Source organism: Vulpes lagopus, chromosome 2, assembly GCF_018345385.1.
Source record: "Vulpes lagopus strain Blue_001 chromosome 2, ASM1834538v1, whole genome shotgun sequence".
NCBI lineage: Eukaryota > Metazoa > Chordata > Mammalia > Carnivora > Canidae > Vulpes > Vulpes lagopus.
The window spans coordinates 113,885,704-113,904,903 of NC_054825.1; the positions used below are offsets into that span (position 1 = coordinate 113,885,704).

A 19,200-nucleotide genomic window follows, 5' to 3' on the forward strand; every position below is an offset into this window, starting at 1 on the left:
TCTTTGGAAGGTTAGAAAAAATAATAATCAAATAAGTACATTGTTCCCTAAGACATCAGAAAGGAATACTCCCAGTTAAATACTTTGATCTGGTATTTTATTTATTAGTGTTTTATCTGGTGATTCACAGAACATGCAGCATGTAGCAATGCCTTTCACATGAAGGCAATTTGTGCAATGATTGACAAATGAATAAAGAAATAAATTAATGTGTGAATGGGGTTTAAAATAATCATGATTCATCAAAATTAATGCATGAGGGCCTTTCATAGCTCACACATTATTCTTATCAAAATACTATCACTTGCAAGTTTTAAACCCTAGCCGGTAGCCAAGTTTTTTAAAATAGATTTGTATCCTCATGTGCGATAATACTAAGCAGTTTCCACAAGAACAAGTCTAGGGTCTCATGACTGAAGACCAATAAACACACCATGGCAGCACTTACATGTCTGTCCTCAGCACCAGAAGCCACGTAGCGTCCACAAGGGCTAAAAGCAATTCCACATGGGTACCCGTGGTTTGGATGCCCTTCAAAAAGACGTTCGCATCTATAAGGAGAAAAAGAGACACCAGGAGAAAAAGATGATTTTTTTTAATTTTCATGCAAATTAGGGAAAAGGTCACTGACTGGTAGCCTGTCTTTACAACAATGACCAAATCAGCAGTGAGAGAGAGCACTCACATGAGTTATTAAAGGCAAGAAGGTTATTCTGGAGATCTTTAAAAATATAAAACAAACATTTTTAAATCATAAATCATTTGGATCAGTGATTCAAAGACTTTTGGGAGGAGCAACACTCTATAAGGCTGGTCAAGTGCCACAACCAAGTACTTATAAAGTATTATATACAACCTGTCATTGTAACATATGTCAGGGAACTGAAAACAGTCGTGCAGAGAAAATCTCCACCACCTTTTGGGACAGCCAGAGCCACCCCAAGAAAGCCTTCACAAGCATTTTCCAGCATGAAGCTGGGCTCCAGGGAGCTCTACGATATCAGGCAGAGGTGGACCTTACCTTAGGGTCCTCAAGTCCCACAGCTTTATGCCATCCCCACTGGCGGTGGTGGCGAAAAGGTTATAAGCCTCGTGCTGCTGGGTCGTAAATGATGATCCCTGTGATCATAAGGGGAGGAAACAAGATGTGTTCTTTAAAGGCTGAATTAATAAACATTATACATGGCATGTAAGGACAGTGAATCTAAAGTAAGAAACTGACACAAGGTTTTTTTCTTTTCCTATTCATAACAATTTCAGAATTGGATTCCAAAAACTTTCTTATGAGTAATTACTAATGGTACATTTTGACCTTACGAATTGTTGGTGTATGTTTCCTAAATATGAAATGCCACCAAAAGTTATAAACATAAAATAAAAGACCAAAAGACTACCATATTAACACACCAGATTTTTTAAGTATAGATCATAATCCATCTTCAATAAATTATCTGAAAGATGCCCATAATGAGGCATTTGAAACCTGAAGTCAGTTATTGATCCCATCCTAAGGCCCTGTACAGAAGTCTGAGCACTGGCTTATTTGAGGCCATGCATGTGTCACGGGCTGGGGTCCGTTTGAGGACCTGCCTCTGATCTGATTCATCACCTCCCCTCAAGCTGCTGTCAGAAGAAGTCGCAGTGACTTAAAATATCTCTGGCCCCAAACATTAAACAATTACAGTTAATAACAAAGTCCATCTTCCTTTCAAGCCAAGAATACCCAAATTATTAAGAAATATTTAGTAAAATATATCTGAGAGCGTTTATCCTTACAGTGTACACATACCTTGAGGTTCCTTTTAAGTTACAAATAGGAAATGAAGGTTTACGTAAATTCAGTAACAAACTACCAGAATATTAACTCTGAGCCAACAGCATTCTAAACACTGAATATTTCATCCTCTTAACAAACTTAGGAGATGTGAACTATTTTATATCCATTTCAGGTGAAGAATCCACTGGAGGCCACCCAGTCAGTACTCCCAAAATAGCTTATCAGTCTACAAACCAGCACAAGGCCAGGACAGCTTGGTCACTCTCAACATCCAAACAATCCAACAGTTACCCAGCAAACATAAGAGATCACCTACAACATTGGGCACTTTGCAAGGCATGGAGCATAAGGACACAGACCTAGTTTAATAGGAAGGCAGATACAGATGCAATGAAACGCCGGGACACCTGCACCCCGATGTTTATAGCAGCAATGTCCACAATAGCCAAACTGTGGAAGGAGCCTCGGTGTCCATCGAAAGATGAATGGATAAAGAAGATGTGGTTTATGTATACAATGGAATATTCCTCAGCCATTAGAAATGACAAATACCCACCATTTGCTTCAACGTGGATGGAACTGGAGGGTATTATGCTGAGTGAAGTAAGTCAATCGGAGAAGGACAACATTATATGTTCTCATTCATTTGGGGAATATAAATAATAGTGAAAGGGAATATAAGGGAAGGGAGAAGAAATGTGTGGGAAATATCAGAAAGGGAGACAGAACATAAAGACTCCTAATTCTGAGAAATGAACTAGGGGTGGTGGAAGGGGAGGAGGGCGGGGGGTGGGGGTGAATGGGTGACGGGCACTGAGGGGGGCACTTGACGGGATGAGCACTGGGTGTTATTCTGTATGTTGGCAAATTGAACACCAATAAAAAATAAATTTATTATTAAAATAAATAAATAAAAAAAATTTTAAAAAGGAAGGCAGACACATGATGCATGGTTACAATACTTCACAGCAGTGCTTGTTTCTTAAAGCTAACCAGTAAAAACCAAAAGTGTTCACAGAGATAACAGGAGAATTAAATTTATTTTCAATCAATCCAATTGAGGCTAAGGAAGAAGGAATGAAGAAGCAAGAAAATTCATGATAAGTAGAAAGTACAGAAGGTTTTTTTTCTTTAATGTAGAAGAGAAAGCACAAAATAAGATCAAATGTATGAGTAATCATACTGATTGCAAACAGACTAAACTCAATTAAAGAAAAAGAAGAGATTCTTAGTTGGATTTCAAGAAAAACACTTAGAGCATTATTTTTAAAGGCTGAATGTGAAAGGTGGAGAAAAATAGCATATACTAAATAAAAGAAGGCAAGACTATATAAGTACTAGAAAAAATATAGAACACCTCATTAAAGAGTTTGTAACTATTATAAAAGGAATGCTACATATAAAAATATAAGAAGTGTAACTTAAACACACGCAAAAAACAGCCTGTAAATATATAGAGCAAAAATCAAAAGAATTATAAGATATTGACAAGATTATAATCATAGAAATGTTAATACAGTTCTCTAATTTAAAAAAAAAAAAAAAAAACAGGGATGCCTGGGGTGGCTCAGTGGTTGAGCACCTGCCTTCGGCTCGGGTTGTGATCCCAGAGTCCTAGGAATGAGTCCTGCATAGGGGTCCCTGCTGAATGGGTAGCCTGCTTCTCCCTCTGCCTATGTCTCTGCCTCTCTCTCTGTGTCTCTAATGAATAAATAAAATCTTAAAAAAAATAATTAGGAATACAAAAAATTTGGAAACTTGAATAATCTAAATACAGTTAATAAGGTTGGGCCAATGGACATCTATGCAAACATGTACCCAACGGTTAGCAAGAACATATTCTTTTCAGGCACACATATATGATATCCATAAAAGTCAACCAGAAAGCCAAGTTTCTCAAGAAATACAAAAATCTCAACAGATAAAAAAAAAAATCTCAACAGATAGAAGAGAATCAGTGTCACATAGATGATGCGCTTTGAACGCAATGCCATAAAAGTAGGAATCGGTAACAAAAAGTTTACTAAAAACAAGCTCATACATATAGAAATTTAAAAGCACACATCTAAATAAACCCTAGGGTAAAAAAAATAATAATGGGAATTAGAGAACATCTACTGCTAAATAATAATAATACACAAGCTAAAGCTGGTGAAGTGCAGCTAAAGCAGAATTCAAGGGGAAATTCATAGGTTTAAATGCATACATCATAAATGTATAAAAAATGGAATGGATTACATACCCATAATGTGGAATAAAAATCAGGTAGACAGAGATAGGTATAGTTTGCTGCTATTATGTAAAAGGACAACACACCACACAATACAGAATGTATTTTGAATGCATACTTGGGAAAGAGTCACATCAAATTCAATTGTAGTAATCAAAGAAGGAGACAAAGAAACAGAGCAGAACTGTGTCTGTATCCACAAGCATTTCAGTTCTTAAAAAAAAATACAAGATCTAAAGATAATGAAGTAATATATTTTAAGGCAATCACATGGATATTAATGACTTATTTCTGAAAATCTAAAGTTCTCTTTGTGATAAAATGTTTTCATTAGAAAACTATTTAAACCTTCACATATTTAATTTTCAGTTCAAATTAGCTGTATAACATTATATACTTACATCACAAAAATGCACATATCTTACTCAGGCATAGAAAACAGTAATAGTCAAAGTTTTATATATAAAGAAAAAGGAGTAACTATGATTTTTTAAAGAGATCAATAAATCATAAAATATGTATGCCTTTTCATTATAAAAATAAGCCATCTCATTACATAACACAATTTAAAAACAGAAAAACACGGCTCTGACTATTTCATGTGATCTTCTCGTTAATGTGATCAAATTAAACAGTCTGCTTATCTGACCACGACAGGGGGCAGTTGTCAGGAGAGGTGACTTTCAGGACCGTGCATTGGGATGAGTGCAAAGGAGCATTACTGGTGTGTGACAGATACAGTTCTCTTGTCCTAACCTTAAGGGAAATTCAAAATGATCTATTTTATATTTTACTGGAAATATGACATTTGGGCCAGGAAGGATTTGCGTTTCTCGTAAATTTGGACTTGTTACAGGACAGTTCCTGGGTAGCAGCTCCCATGTGGCTGTGGGTAGTCAGAACACTTTGATGTATCTTGTGTAACTGAACAAGAATTTAAGAGAAGTTTAGAAAAACAAGCTATTAAGATACAGTATGAGCCTCTGAAACCTTACACTCCTTCCCTTCCCTTCACCATATACCACTCAGAAGTGTATTCCTAGGAGGTCAAACTAATCATTTTCCCATTAAAAACCTCAGGACTACTTTTCCTAATACGACACCTCTCATCCAAGAGCACACCACAATGATCCCCAAAATATCACAATCATTGCCGGAAGACCACATCAATTTGAGGTAGATCGGGCTGTTGTTTGGTCATTACATACGCTGCTACTTAATGGAGAAGACATGTTAAGCAGTTTCCTAAAGCAAATGCACTAAAAGGTGTAACAAGGAAAGGTTTTTTTGTTTTTTTGTTTTTTTGGTTTTTTTTGTTTGTTTGTTTGTTTGTTTGTTTTTTCAAGGAAAGGTTTTATGAGAGGGACATACGGAATGGTCCTGGTGTCACCCAAGGAGAGGGACAGCCCTGTCTTCACAACAATGGCTTGTACTGGCTGCTGGTAGAATCTGAAGGGAAGTTTCCCAGGAATCTGTTAGGGGGCTCCCCAAACACAGAGACACAGGCCTGGAGACCCAAGTCCACTAGGAAGAGGACCCTTCCTGCAGCCAACACCATGCCCTGAAAACAGGCTAAGTCAGAAACCCCTGTCCCCAAGGCTACCGTTGGCGCATCAGCCACAAAGCCAGGGCCCCAGCTGGTATCTGAGCAGAGTTCAGTGTAAGGACCTATGACATGAAGCTGTCTGCCGCTGAAGGAGCCAGGTGTGCACTAGGACAGCTGCTAGGGACACCCCCTGGCTGATATACTGCCCAGGAGCACGTCCCCTCTTCCCTCTCCAGCTTGTCTATTCACTGGTGGGAGCTCCTAAAGCAGCACATGTTTGCAGAGCACCAGCGCACTCCCCACAGGGGACACAGCACAAGCACAAGCCCTTCCAGCTGGAACCTCGTGGCACAACTTCGTTATTTCCAACATCAGTATTACACATAGGTGTACATCGCTCATGCACATCTAGGCAGGTCACTCACCTTCCTGCTCAACCTTCACGATGACTGCCCTGTACCTGGAATTGAACCCAGAATGTGACCAGGGCCTGCAAGCCCAGAGGACCATCCCCTGTTCCCAGTCACGGATTCTGCATCTGCAGTCCAACTCCCACCCTTGGCTTCATCACGTGGGCCTGCATGTGAATGGTGCCCATTCCCTAGACGCTGCTCCCCCGGTGCACACTTGGCTCCCTCCCCTGCCCCACGGACCTGCTGCCCACATCACCTCCTCAGAGAGGAGTACCTGACCTGTGTGAAAGTGAACCCACTTCTTTCTTTAGAAGGAAACAAATTCATCAAGTGTGAGGGCTCTACTCTCTCCCACACGCCTGTATCCCAGTGCTCAGAGAAGCACCAGGTGCAGACTTGCTGAGAGATACGTTTAAATGAATTTGTTATTAAGTTAATACATATGCATGCACACACACATTGACACACATGTGCATACACCTACACGAGTCCATGCACATATACACATGCATACATGTATGTGCCTTTGCAAGTCCTGGTACAGTCCAGACCACAAGCTTGGTGAGGACCAAGGGGCCCCGGCCATCCCCCAAGACATCACCATGGTTAAGGGTTGTAGATGTGGACTGATAGGGTCACAATCCTGCTCATAAAGTTCATTATCTCGGTGGGGGGAAGCCCGAGCCTGGTACAGAGAAGCCAGACAAGGCTCCCAGACAATAGCAGCCCAGGGGACTTGGGACCATTAGCTCTGCGGCCAGACGCTGCCGATGCACCCCAGGGAACTGGCACTTGGGGTCTCAGCTTCCACGTCTATGAATGAGGGCTGAGTTCGTGTGTGCTAAGACGCAACATCTGCCACGTGGGAGCACATGTGGCATGTGCATGTGTAAAAGCATGACAGGGAAAAGTGCAGGGTGTGCCTCCCCCTGTCCTGGAGGGTCACCTGGGCTTGCCGCATCCCACAGGAGCCACCTATGGCACAAGGAAAGGGCCTGGCCCAGCAACTCAGGTTCCATCACATGCCCAGCCTGAGACAGGAGGAGGACAGCACCTGCACGCCAAGTCTGATTCTACATCGACGTGCTGGGAACCTTGTGGAATTTAAGCAGTATTTATATTTTAGCAGTAGGAGTGTGGCTGGGTTGAGGAGACAGCAGACGGGGGTGGCAGTAGGTGGCGGCTGGGGCAGAAGGATGGACGACAGACGGCACATGGGGCCAGGGACATGGCAGCGCGGGGCGTGCTCAGGGCGTTCATGCATGCCAGCCTGCTCTGTGGGCTTACGCAGGGGAGTCAGGCCAGAGGGCCTAAGGGAGCAGAGGCAACCACCCGGCTTTTAGCCCGGACTCACCATCTGCAGGGGCTAAGGCAACCTATTTTATGTGCCTTCACCATCCTCCTAAAATAAGTTCTACCTGACCATATGTGACAAGGTGGAGTCCCAGGCAAATGTAACCTTTTCCAGTCTTCCCGGGACACAATCAACGTCCTCATTACTGTGGCCACAGTCTGCCGTCTCACATGATGGCACTCGCCACAGGCAGCTTTGTGTCACTATGACCCACGTCCACAACTACCACCTTCTGTGTTACAATTTCTTGGAAAGCAACTTCTTAATTCGGCTTCTGAAGTAGCAAATTCTTGGGCACTTGCCCTTAACACTCACAGGAACAAAGGGATTGTGCAAAATTAGGTGCATTTGACAAGTGAGAGTTTTCTAAGGTAATGCCCACCAACCTTCATAAATTCACATTTCAAAAAAATAGGAAGAATAACTATCATTTAATGAACTGAGACCATGTTAAGAGATTTGCCTGCATTATCTTATTTAATTCCTCAACCAAGAAAAGTAATGAGTGCAAAAGGTTCAAAAGTCTTCTATGAAATGGAAACAGAAAGGCATGAAAATAAGAAAATCCCAAGATGGCAGACAAAATAGCATCATGTCATTTTTCAAAGTGAAATAACTTCTTTTGAAAATATGAGAAAATTGGTTAACTTTAAAAGGATTATCTTTACCATTATATTAAAACCAGGGTTTTATTTTTTTATAAGTAAAATGCATTTAAAACTCCAAAACTATATTTTTTATTTCCAACTTAATCAGCTGAAACAATTTAAAACAAATTTGGAATCAAGTGGAAAAAACAAATCTCAGACAGAGATTTTTCAGATTTTCATACCAAGTTTCATCTAGATCAAGTTTTCATGGCTCTGTGATAAATCCCAGAAAGAAAGAACAGAGCAAGTAAAAGAAGAATGAAATAGGGATTTATAATGGAAATGTTAACAAACCACTTTCCATACACAAAAAAATGATGATAGTGATGGTAGTGAGTGATAATAGTGGTGATGCTGATGATGATGGTAGTGGTAGTGGTAATGTGTTGACGGTAGTGATGGTGGTGATGGTGGTGATGATGGTGATGGTGATGGTAGTGGTGGTAATGGTAATGATGGTGGTGATGGTGGAGGTAGAGCCTGCTTAGCATTCTCTCTCCCTCTGCCCCTCCTTCCCTATAAAAAAAAAAAAACAATGATACCCTTGAAATCATAATACAGGTTCCAGAAGGTATTATAAATTAAACTCTCAATTGGCAAAGTTATTGCAAATATATCAAAAATCAAAATGGTAGTTGCAGTCCTAAAAACAAAAGTTTTGTTCATAAATCTCTTAGATACCCTTTGGGACAGCAAAGTGCCTTTCAAGCTACACTATGAGACAATGGATTCATCAAAACACCAACCAGTCTAATCTCAAGTCTGTAGCCCTCAGCTATGAGTAGTTTTAAACCACTTCTCTGTCAAAAGAGACTAGGTACATCTTAACAGGACAAACTATTGATTCCTGAAGGCTTCGTATTCCTGCAGGATCTACATGACTCACTCAATCCAGTTAGTGCCTGAAACACCCAAACCTTCCATTAAGGTTTAAGTGTGAATGCATTACTAGTAAAGTTGAAAAATAGGCCCATAAAATAATCAAAGACAAAAGTTAACATTCCATATGACATTAAACTATCTTCTAAGGTCAAACATTAAGGCTTAGAAAATTTAACAATGACTAAAAATTAGCATTGAGTTTGGTGGCAAACTGTTATCAAAATTGCATCACACATTTTGTAGTTGTCACCTTAAGCATAAAATTTTACAAATGATATGTACTGTATCAAAAGCTCACTCACTTTATTCTGACAGATTTGGTGGACAGGCCGTGAATGCACTTCCACTGTCATGGCTGCACTGCGACCTGCATTGAGGTCGAAAACCTCCAGAGTCCTGTTCCGGCCGGCCGTGAGCACAAGATCTTCAGGACTCAGTTAGGGAATCCTCTCAACAATCCACCATAGGGAGTGAGCAATCCTGCTTATTCTGCTAATACTATTGGAACCCCAGAAGACACCCAAAGGATGACCGGCTATGACTGGAGTTCCCCAGAAGCTGTGGTCACAGCCCCACACCCCCAATCTGGTTTGCAGACAAGAGCGGACCCAGGTGGTACACATCTCTAGGTGGGAGGCCCAGAGGTCTAACTTCAGTGAAATGAGGTTCAAGATGTCCAAGAAATACACACATCAAGAGATGGAACAGCAGCTGAATATATGGGTACTGAGCTCAGAAGACAAGTCTGAGGGTGAAATTAGGCCATGCAAACTTGACGTGGATAGTGGCACCCAGGGCCGGCCCTCAGAGAGCATGCACCTCACAGCATGATCTGCTGTCAGCAGAGCATCACTAACTCCATACATTCAGTACAAGAGCAGCAGTGTATGAGCTTAGGGCTCGTGTGACCACCAAAATTACCCGACCTCCAGTGTTCAGCCCAGAACACTGTCATAAATAGTAACCATGGTAGAAAGATTACCTGATCCACTAATAAACCCAATGCTAACCCTGAAATATGCAGAAATAGCCATTCAAGGCTAGAATACTCAGAATGACACATTTCTGTTAGGTGTTTTGCTGCGTAGCATAAAAAAATACCACATTTCTAATTAAAACACACTAGAAACCCTAACACCTTATATCTGTCCTTCTGAAATTTCAACTATAAAACTCATCAAAAGAACAGCACTCGGGCAGCCCGGGTGGCTCAGCTGTTTAGCGCTGCCTTTAGCCTGGGGCACCATCCTGGAGACCTGGGATCGAGTCCGACGTCGGGCTCCCTGCATGGGGCCTGCTTCTCCCTCTGCCTGTGTCTCTGCCTCTGTGTCTCTCACGAATAAATAAATAAATAATTTTTAAAAAAGCTAAAAAAAAAAAGAACAGCACTTAGACCTCTGAATCAATTAAAATTTTATAAGATGAATTCCTAAAGATTGGAGCTTTTTTCTAAATAAATAAACATCAATGCTTTTTAATTAAAAAGAATGATGCTAACCAAAGAAAGTAAATAAAAGTAAATAAACTTTTGGACTCAATTTCATATTCAAGAGTTACTTCTCTTTTTAAATTTTTTGTAAGTTTAATTAACACATAGTGTATTAATTCGTTTCAGAGGTAGGGGTCAGGGATTCATCATATTTATATAACGCCCAGTGCTGATTCCACACGTGCCCTCCCCAGGGCCCATCCCCCAGGTACTTCTCAGCCTCCACAGACATGAGGCAAACTCCAGTTAATGGAAGGAGGCCCATAGCAGGTATAGCAGTTGATCTCTAAAAAGTACTAAATTTCTAAAAAGTACTATGCATAAACTACAGACCAGAGATACCAAGTTAGATCACCCTGCTATATATCATATGCTCTGCGGCATCAATGTCTATTTTCCTTTGAGAAGAAATTGCTGCACCTACAATTACTGCAGCAGACGTGAGCTCCCCAAGTCCCAGTGCTCAGCATGTCGCCTGAGGCTGGGGCCTTCAGCAGATGCTCATGTGGGAGGAGGGTGCTCAGGATGTGAAAACACCAATGGCAGGGGCAAGGATACAGGAATAGAAGTCGTTGACGGCTGATAAACTGGTAATCTCTGTCCTACCAGTCGTAGGAAGCCTGAAGACACGTTTGCACCTGCTCTTCTGCTTATATCTGAAAGAAAAATAAAAATAACCCATCTTTCTGTTTCCCTCCCATGACAAAGCATTCTGCCTTGAAAAAGTTGAATATGAAAAAAGTTTTCATATCACTTAATAATTATACTTTATAACATCAAAGGAACCAGTCTGCTACCTTAATTTTCCTGTAGGAAACTCAACTTTTCCTTTAGGAAAACTTCATGAAGATATATCATATAAAGCCCAAAATAATTCATTCCTGTCTATGAGAAAGCAAATTTTTCTCCTAATTCTAAAATAATTACGTTTACTTAAATGATATCCAACTGGATAAAAATTATCTGTATTTCCATTTACACATATGTTCTTAATATTTTATCTTTTTTTTAAAGGTTTTATTTATCTATTCATGAGAGATAGAGAGAGAGATTGGCAGAGACTCAGGCAGAGGGAGAAGCAGGCTCCATTCAGGGAGCCCAATGTGGGACTCAATCCCGGGTCTCTAGGATCACGCCGTGGGCCGAAGGCAGATGCTCAACCACTGAGCCATCCAGGTGTCCCTTTAATATTTTCTAAAGGATAACATAAGCAGTTAGTATTGGTTTAATAAACACACGTCCTCAAAGATCCCTAACAATATTTTAGTAAAGGAAAGAACTTTCTAGCCATCTTACGAGTGATCCTGGCCCAAGCAGGGCCAGGGGAGACCTCCGGGTGGCTGAGCAGAGCAGGCACAGGCCGGTGATGGACAAAGCTGTGGGGAGGGCTCCAAGTCTGAGCCTGCGGGGCGGCTGAGGCTGAGGCTGAGGATGAGCAGGCCATCAGCCTGGACCTTCCAAGGTAGGTGAATGCCACACGTTCACCTGGGGCCTGGGGCATGATATGCAGGCACAGAGATGGGCATCCAGAGGGATGACTCAGAGAGCAGGTCCTGGGGGGAATGGGAAGACTCAAGGAACAAAATGAGCTGAGTCACAGGAGAGGTCAGAAGTGAAGCTCAGTGACGACACAAAGATGCCACAAATTGCCGCACATTCCTGCTGATAAACTGCGTGAAATCATCCAGCAGGGTGGTTAATGGGGCAGAAAGCCATTGCTACACAGGGGAAGCCATGTGAAAGCTCTATGAACAGCACAGACCAGGAGGGGTGTATCAGAGACAGCAGATCATGTAAGCAAAGGGACCACACAAAGCTGAAATCACAGGGAGTGGGAGTGAGGTGGACCAGGGAAGGCACAGGTATTCACGTGGCACACCGGCCGCGGGCCAGTTTTGGCTCAGAAGGAAAGGAAGGGCAGGGGAGGCTGTGCGGTGTGCTGCTGAGTACATAGCCTCTGGCTCTGCTCCACACGAAGGGCCAGGAGCCCTGCCAGAGGGACAGATAGCTTTGCTGAAGGGTGCACGTGACTGTGGCCTGTGTGACGTTCGGTGTCCCATCATTTGAAGCCTTGCCAGTTTCTGAGAGTCCCCACCCCCAGCTGACACTGGTACCAATGAGAGAAGCAGCTGCAGCCCAAGCAAGCAGCAGGCCTGGGGAAGGGCCTTTCTCAAGCAGCTTCCACGGGGCATCTCCCAGACGGAGGAAATGTGGCTGCCCAGGTCGCACACAACCACCCACCAGAGGGCCGGACAGTTTGCAAAGGGCCACATAAGCCAGCACGAAAGGAATGAGGCATGAAGGCCGCTCCACACCCCAGCCTTGGCTGCTACACCAGAAGCAAGTAGTCGGCAGGCACAGTATTTCTTTCCAGGGAAAGTACTTGCCACAATCAGGTACTGAGTTACAGGAAGGAAGGACAGCATCCCCTGCAGGAAGAGGCAGGACAGACAGCCTCAGAGAAAGTCAAGACTCTGCCCTCGCTGTGTGTACCGCACATAGCTCGCTGCAGGCACGGAGAAGGTGGGTGTACAATCACCCCCAAACACCCACTTCCAGATGCACACAAGGAAATCCAGTATGCCACTGGTTAGGGAACAGGATGAGTCAAGAAAACCCAGAGCTCCGGCAACAAGAGTATGGGTGAAGCAGCCATGGCACATTCCTCCTGTAAAACCATGTAACAGCCACCGGGAACAGACTGAAGTCACATTTGCAAGCATGGCTCAGTATCAGAAACATATTTGGATGATTATGGAAGGTGTGTGTAGCATTAACAGATGTAAAGCCACGGACAGGAAGCAAACACTCCAATTTCAAACTGAGGAAGGTTACAACAGCCATGACTGGAAGCAGCCCACGTGTCGGTGGACAGACGGACAAAGAGGTGGTGCGTGTGCAATGGAACCATCAGAAAGGATGAGGCCTGCCACGTGCAATAAGGACGGACCTAGAGGGCATTCTGCTGAGCGACATGTGTCAGAGAAAGACACACAGCCTCTGACCTCATTCACATGTGGAACCTAAACAGCAGAAGAACAACAGAACAGAAAGTGAATTGTTCATATAGAAAGTGAACTTGGGATGAGCACTGGGTGTTACGCTATATGTTGACAAATTGAACTCCAATAAAAAATACAAAAAAATAAAAATTAAAAATTAAAAAAAATCTACTCTAAAAAAAAAAATAAAGTGAACTTGAGGCTGGCAGGTAGAGGGTGGAATAAGGGAAGGGATGTGGAATAAATGGAACTGCAGCGCAGGGAAGATGGTGCAGGGGACTGGCTGCCCAGCGTGCTCATGGATGGTGGTGAGAGAAATGCTCACCCGGTACGGAGAAAGAGCAGGCAGGGAAAACAGAGGATGGGAACAGGACAGCAGGACACTAACTACCCCATAATCTTTCATTTCTTTAGAAAATTGAGTGGGAAAAATTAGAGAAGGAGACAAACTATAAGAGACCCCTAACTCTGGGAAACAAACAAGGATAGTGGAAGGGGAGGTAGGCGGGGGGATGGGGTGACTGGGTGACGGGCACTGAGGAGCGCATGTGATGGGATGAGCACTGGATATTATTCTATATGTTGGCAAATTGAATTTAAAATTTAAAAAGATGCAAGTCAAAAAAATTGGGAACAAAACCAGCATTAATGCTTGCAAAAGGAGGTGTGAACAGGTATTTAGTACATGTAACTAGTGCACGTGTATGTGTGTGTGTGTATGAAACAGTTCATGTTTACTTCATTACAAATATGGCAGCAATAGTCCCACTTGACATCAATCTGATACGTGGTCAACCAAGGCTACAGTTCATGGCCCCCACGTGCAGCACTGTGGACAAGCTCTGAACAGGGGGAGGCCATCACCCCGTCACTCAGCTCTTGTCAGCAGCCTGTGATGAGGTGATTTGATGTTGCACATTTTGAAATGTAAACATTCTATTTGCATACGACCCAGTATTGAAACACAGCTCCCCCGACCAGGAAGAGAAAAGAAACAGAGGTTACACACCGTTGGATCTCATCCTTGCAAGTGTCAATGTGATACTTCAGGAGCTGAAGTTCAGGACCAGAAGACAACAACACAAAAGTGTCTACATAATAAAACTGTGCAGATCGGACGGGCTTGGAAAACACATCTTTGCCCTGTAACGAAAATCAATAATTACTGCCAACATAACAGAGGCAAACAAGAAACACCACAGTTCCTCGAGGGAGGTTCCTTCATATCAACCCACACGTCTGCTCTAAACATGGAGATACACTTCATGATTTCGTTTCTTCTTCCTATTTCCAAAAGATGTTACATGATTAAAGCTTCGCTGTAATGAGTATTTCGAATTCTAGCCACTTAAAAACCTTAAAATAAAAGAAAATCGATACCTGGCAGCGAGCATATTAAGTAGCAAGGACTTTGTTAAAGACAAAATTGTAACCGTGGAGTAGGGTTCTGAGAGGTCTGCTCTCAGATCATATTTCAGAACCCACAGCATCATGCGTGGAAGACGACAGTGTCAAAGACCCTAAATCAAGCCCGTCCCCTTGAAGCCACTCCCAAACACCTGGTCCAGGAGTCCCAGGTCTGATGCACGTCCCTTCCTGGCTAGCCTACTTGGGATTCCATCCCCCGTTTATAACAAGACCCACAGGGAAAAAAATGCTAAACACATATTTTAGAATTTGCAGTTGGCCAGCTCCTAATCTGACTCAGGGGAATGGCCCTCCCTTTCCTGTCTTGGCTGTGACATCATCACCATCTTCCCTTCTTGCCTCTCCCGTTGTCTCCAAATGGTGTCCTCTAAGCGCATAAGAAGGCTCACGTGTCACTGTGCGCACAAGTGCACCCCTCTTTTGCATGTGCCTGGCTGTCACACATGTATGCACAGGACACGCATGTAAGAAAATATTCAATCATCAACTGCTGTTGGTGCACTACAGCAACTCTGGTTCACCCCGTTCCCTAAACCCCCGGTGCCTCTGTGATTCTGACGGTCTGGGGGTCACAGGGCTGGTCACTGTGAAACCCTGCCCATGATCGACAGCAGTAACCCGTTACCAAACACAACGCGAGTTCCGCCCTGCGAAATGACCACAGCCGCAGCGTCCCGTCCTGGGAAGCAGACAGCAGCCACCTACTGTCATGGCTCCAGCACACGGTGCTCACTGCCCCGTCGTGACCTAAGGGAAGGACAGAAGCAGAGGAGGGCAATCAAGGACCTCCCTCCGACACAGCAGAATGCAGCCCTCCCGGAATAAATCACCGGGTGGCGGGCGCGGGGGGGGGGGGTCGGGGAATTATACTTCATTTAAAGGCTTAACATGGTTTGTGAAGGAGGCATTTCAAAACTTTATGTTTAAAACATAAAGCTCAAAATTACATATGCATTTGTGTTTTAAAAGAAGAAACTCCTAAAATGTAGTATTATAAAATGTACAGAAATCTGTGGCTTCATGATAACACGTCTTCAAGAACTGTTATTGTTTTAACACTGAAGCGAGAGGTCATAAGGATTTCCCAAACGCAGGCACGTGTCATCTGACCCCTTGGGCTGTCAGCACCCAGTGCCCCAGAGCCCCTGCGACAGGGATGCAATGAGGAGAAAGAAAAGGAAGGAAGACTCAACCCCCATCACTGAGTCAAGAACAACGTGGTTGCTTGCTTCTCCCTCTTAATCGAACACCGAAGAGAAGTCTAACCAACTGCAATCTGTCCTTTGGGCCATGGGACCCCTTAACCTCCGTCACTGCCACCACTGGCCCTGGCGTGGCAGACAGCTAAAACATGCCCTCCTCTGCTGTGACCCCCTCCTCAGGGGGCAAGGGCCCCGGGCAAGGGCACGACAGCAATCAGAACGCCAGATACCTAAGTCTACAGGGAACGGGCCCAGGTACCAGGTACCACGCGCTCTCCTTCTCAGGGCACATGGATGTGTGAGGAGGAAAGTGCCAACGCTGCTGCGGGTTGGGGCCCGATCTGCCAGGGGCTGGGCTGGGCACCCAGGCCGTACATGCACTCCCCCCAACCATACACATGGCCAATGGGATAGTCCATCCTTGTGAGTGGGTTCCCCGCACCTCGTCGGCCTTAGCTCCAAGCTGCCCAGCAGTCCACCCCATCCTGACGCAGTGGCAGGGAGCGCAGTGGCCCAGGGCACAGGGGAGTGCGTCCACCCACCAGCCCCACTCCTTCTCACCGGGCACCTGCTGCCTCTGCCACACAGGCCAATCTCTGATTCTTGCCTCCATCAGGGGCCCCTTAGAATGGTCATCACCCCAGGGAGGTGATGATTAAAAGGGTCCTGACACTGCTGCCACCTGTTGCTCCAAGAAACAGAGGAACCCAAGGAAAGGCTGAGAAATGAAAACCGTGGGCTTTTTGGAGTAGAGAGGGCAGGCGGGGTGCGAACATCGCAGGCCACAGCACAGTACAGGAGTCTGGATGGCGCCATGACTCACGGGGCACACAGGACAGGCCCAGTGACCCTAGCACCACCGCAAAGCTGCCCTTCTCTGTGGGCCCTGCGTCTGGCCAGGACTGTAGAGCACGCACCTCTGCCACCTGCTGAGCCAGGGCACTGGCCTCGGCCTCAAGCACTCTTACCACCCACCCGGGAGGACCCTCTTGTGCGGCTGGAGCATCGCAGAGGAGCAGTGAACCGCTCACATGTCACACCGGCCAGAGAACCCACACGGCAGAGATGGAAGAGGCGGGAAAGATTCATCAAGAGTACGAATATTCCTCAGCCATTAGAAATGACAAATACCCACCATTTGCTTCAACGTGGATGGAACTGGAGGGTATTATGCTGAGTGAAATAAGTCAATTGGAGAAGGACAAACATTATATGGTCTCATTCATTTGGAGGATATAAATAGTAGTGAAAGGGAATAGAAGAGAAGGGAGAAGAAATGGGTAGGAAATATCAGAAAGGCGGACAGAACATGAAGACTCCTAACTGGGAAACGAACTAGGGGTGGTGGAAGGGGAGGAGGGCGGGGGGTGAGGGTGAATGGGTGACGGGCACTGAGGGGGGCACTTGACGGGATGAGCACTGGGTGTTATTCTGTATGTTGGCAAATTGAACACCAATAAAAAATAAATTTATTATTAAAAAAAAGAGTACGCGCTGCAGTTCTATACCGAGACCCAACACAACCAGCCGGAACTTTCTGATATAGCTCTACTGCCCTCTCGTGGAGGTCTCTGGGAGTTTTAATAAAGATGAAGGCCCCATCGCACCAGGCTGCAGGCCTGCACAATGCTGCTGGCTGGGGATACAATGCTGGAGATCATGTGTCTGAGGACCCACCACCACCCGCTAGCGTCCCGGCTGCTGTGGGCCCTGTGCAGGCCCCGGGCAAGGGCACGACAGGTGGGCGGCTCCACCTGTTTGGGACCTGCCAATGCACCTCTCTTCCCAGCTCAGTGGCTCCCTCCTTGACCATCAAACAGGCACCCATTTTCCTGCTTTTCGCATATAAGTGTTGAGAAAGCTATCATATTTTCAAAGTTGAATCATATGACAGGTAAACCATCAGGGCAGAATGATGATGAGGTAGGGTGGGTGAGAATGATGCTGTTCCCCAAAACACAAACACAGCACTTTTTTAAAGGTGAGTTTGAACATCTACTGCATTATCTTAACTCAGCCACGAGCCCCATTCCTGCAATAGAATAGAGAAACATCCACGTGCAACATAATCACCATTTCTATCAACTGTTGAGTTATAGAAAGACTCGCACACAGAGTCCCAGGCTCATGGAAGGCACCTTAAGGAGAGCGTTAAGAACCAAGGTTTGGAGCCAGGAGGAGCCACAGAGTGTAGGGGGACGACGTGGGCTGTGGATGGGGCGGCAGGTCCTCTCACACGTCCCGAGAGGGTGGCACCAGCCCCTGCAGAGGCCCCTCCTCCAGGCTGTCCAGAGGCCACTGTGGACTCTGGGGGGCCCGAGTCTGGGGGAGCCCTGGGGGCGTGCTCCTGCCCCCCCCAACCACCACACCTGCACCCCACTCCCTCCACCAGGCACCTCACTCCTCTACTTCCCAGAAACACTTTCACTGGCAGCATTTCTGTTTTGTTTTGTTTTGTTTTGTTTTTTTGTATTTTTGTTTTTACTAAAATATCCACTGGGTGTGAGTCTGCAGAAAGCAGTTCCAGGACCCTGAACAAGAGTGGGGGAAGCTCAGGGCTCAGGACTAGTGATCTGTCAGGAAGCTAAAACAGCGAGACTTCCAATACCACTGCCCTCATCTCAGATCTACTCACCCCACCCCCCCACAAAAAAAAAAGAAAGAAAGAAACCTTACCTTGTTACGTTTATGAAACTGTCTGTGAACAAACCCTCCTAATTTTCCAAGCGTGCTTTCGTCGTGTCTAAGTTCTGACTTTACCCCTCCCCTGAAACTCTGCAAAAGCTTTCTTCCCTGACCTTGGCGCACCTGTGGCAGACATACCTGCAGCCCCAGCCTCCCAGGTTATACCCCCTCCGCCTGGTTTAGCAGGGCCAATCTAGTTCACTAATTTACCTCCATGCAAGCCTTACTTCTGCCTCATTCTGAACTTGAAGGGCATAGAAGGGCACATAGCAACTGATACCCAGGACCAAAAGGAGAGCCCTCCATGAATACATATTAACTCAAACTAACACATCATACCTGAAAAGACAGTAGGTGTCCCACTAAGGTCAGCACGGAAGGCCAGCAACAAGTGGTTGGCTAAACCGCAGGCGAGCCACTGTCCATCTCCTGCTTCAAAACAGCAAGGGACATCCCTTAAAAATCACAGCTCACAGGAGTCACACTTGCAACAGGTAAAAACAGAATTTGTAGTTAACTTGACGTTCGTTTTGTCAGTTAGC

General features: G+C 44.8%; 1 protein-coding gene across 10 annotated transcripts in view; it reads right to left on the minus strand.

Annotated features, from left to right (window-relative positions):
• WDR27 (WD repeat domain 27) overlaps nucleotides 1–19,200 on the minus strand; it is a 238,367-nt gene that overhangs the window by 116,875 nt on the left and 102,292 nt on the right. For all 10 annotated transcript variants that reach the window (XM_041743607.1, XM_041743606.1, XM_041743605.1 and 7 more), the window contains 7 exons: nucleotides 18,998–19,087; nucleotides 15,397–15,518; nucleotides 14,353–14,486; nucleotides 10,900–10,997; nucleotides 9,155–9,276; nucleotides 1,022–1,119; nucleotides 449–551 (listed from right to left, as the gene is read on the minus strand). In XM_041743607.1, the coding sequence (XP_041599541.1) occupies nucleotides 449–551; nucleotides 1,022–1,119; nucleotides 9,155–9,276; nucleotides 10,900–10,997; nucleotides 14,353–14,486; nucleotides 15,397–15,518; nucleotides 18,998–19,087 (767 nt within the window). The remainder of the gene's footprint in view (nucleotides 1–448; nucleotides 552–1,021; nucleotides 1,120–9,154; nucleotides 9,277–10,899; nucleotides 10,998–14,352; nucleotides 14,487–15,396; nucleotides 15,519–18,997; nucleotides 19,088–19,200) is intronic.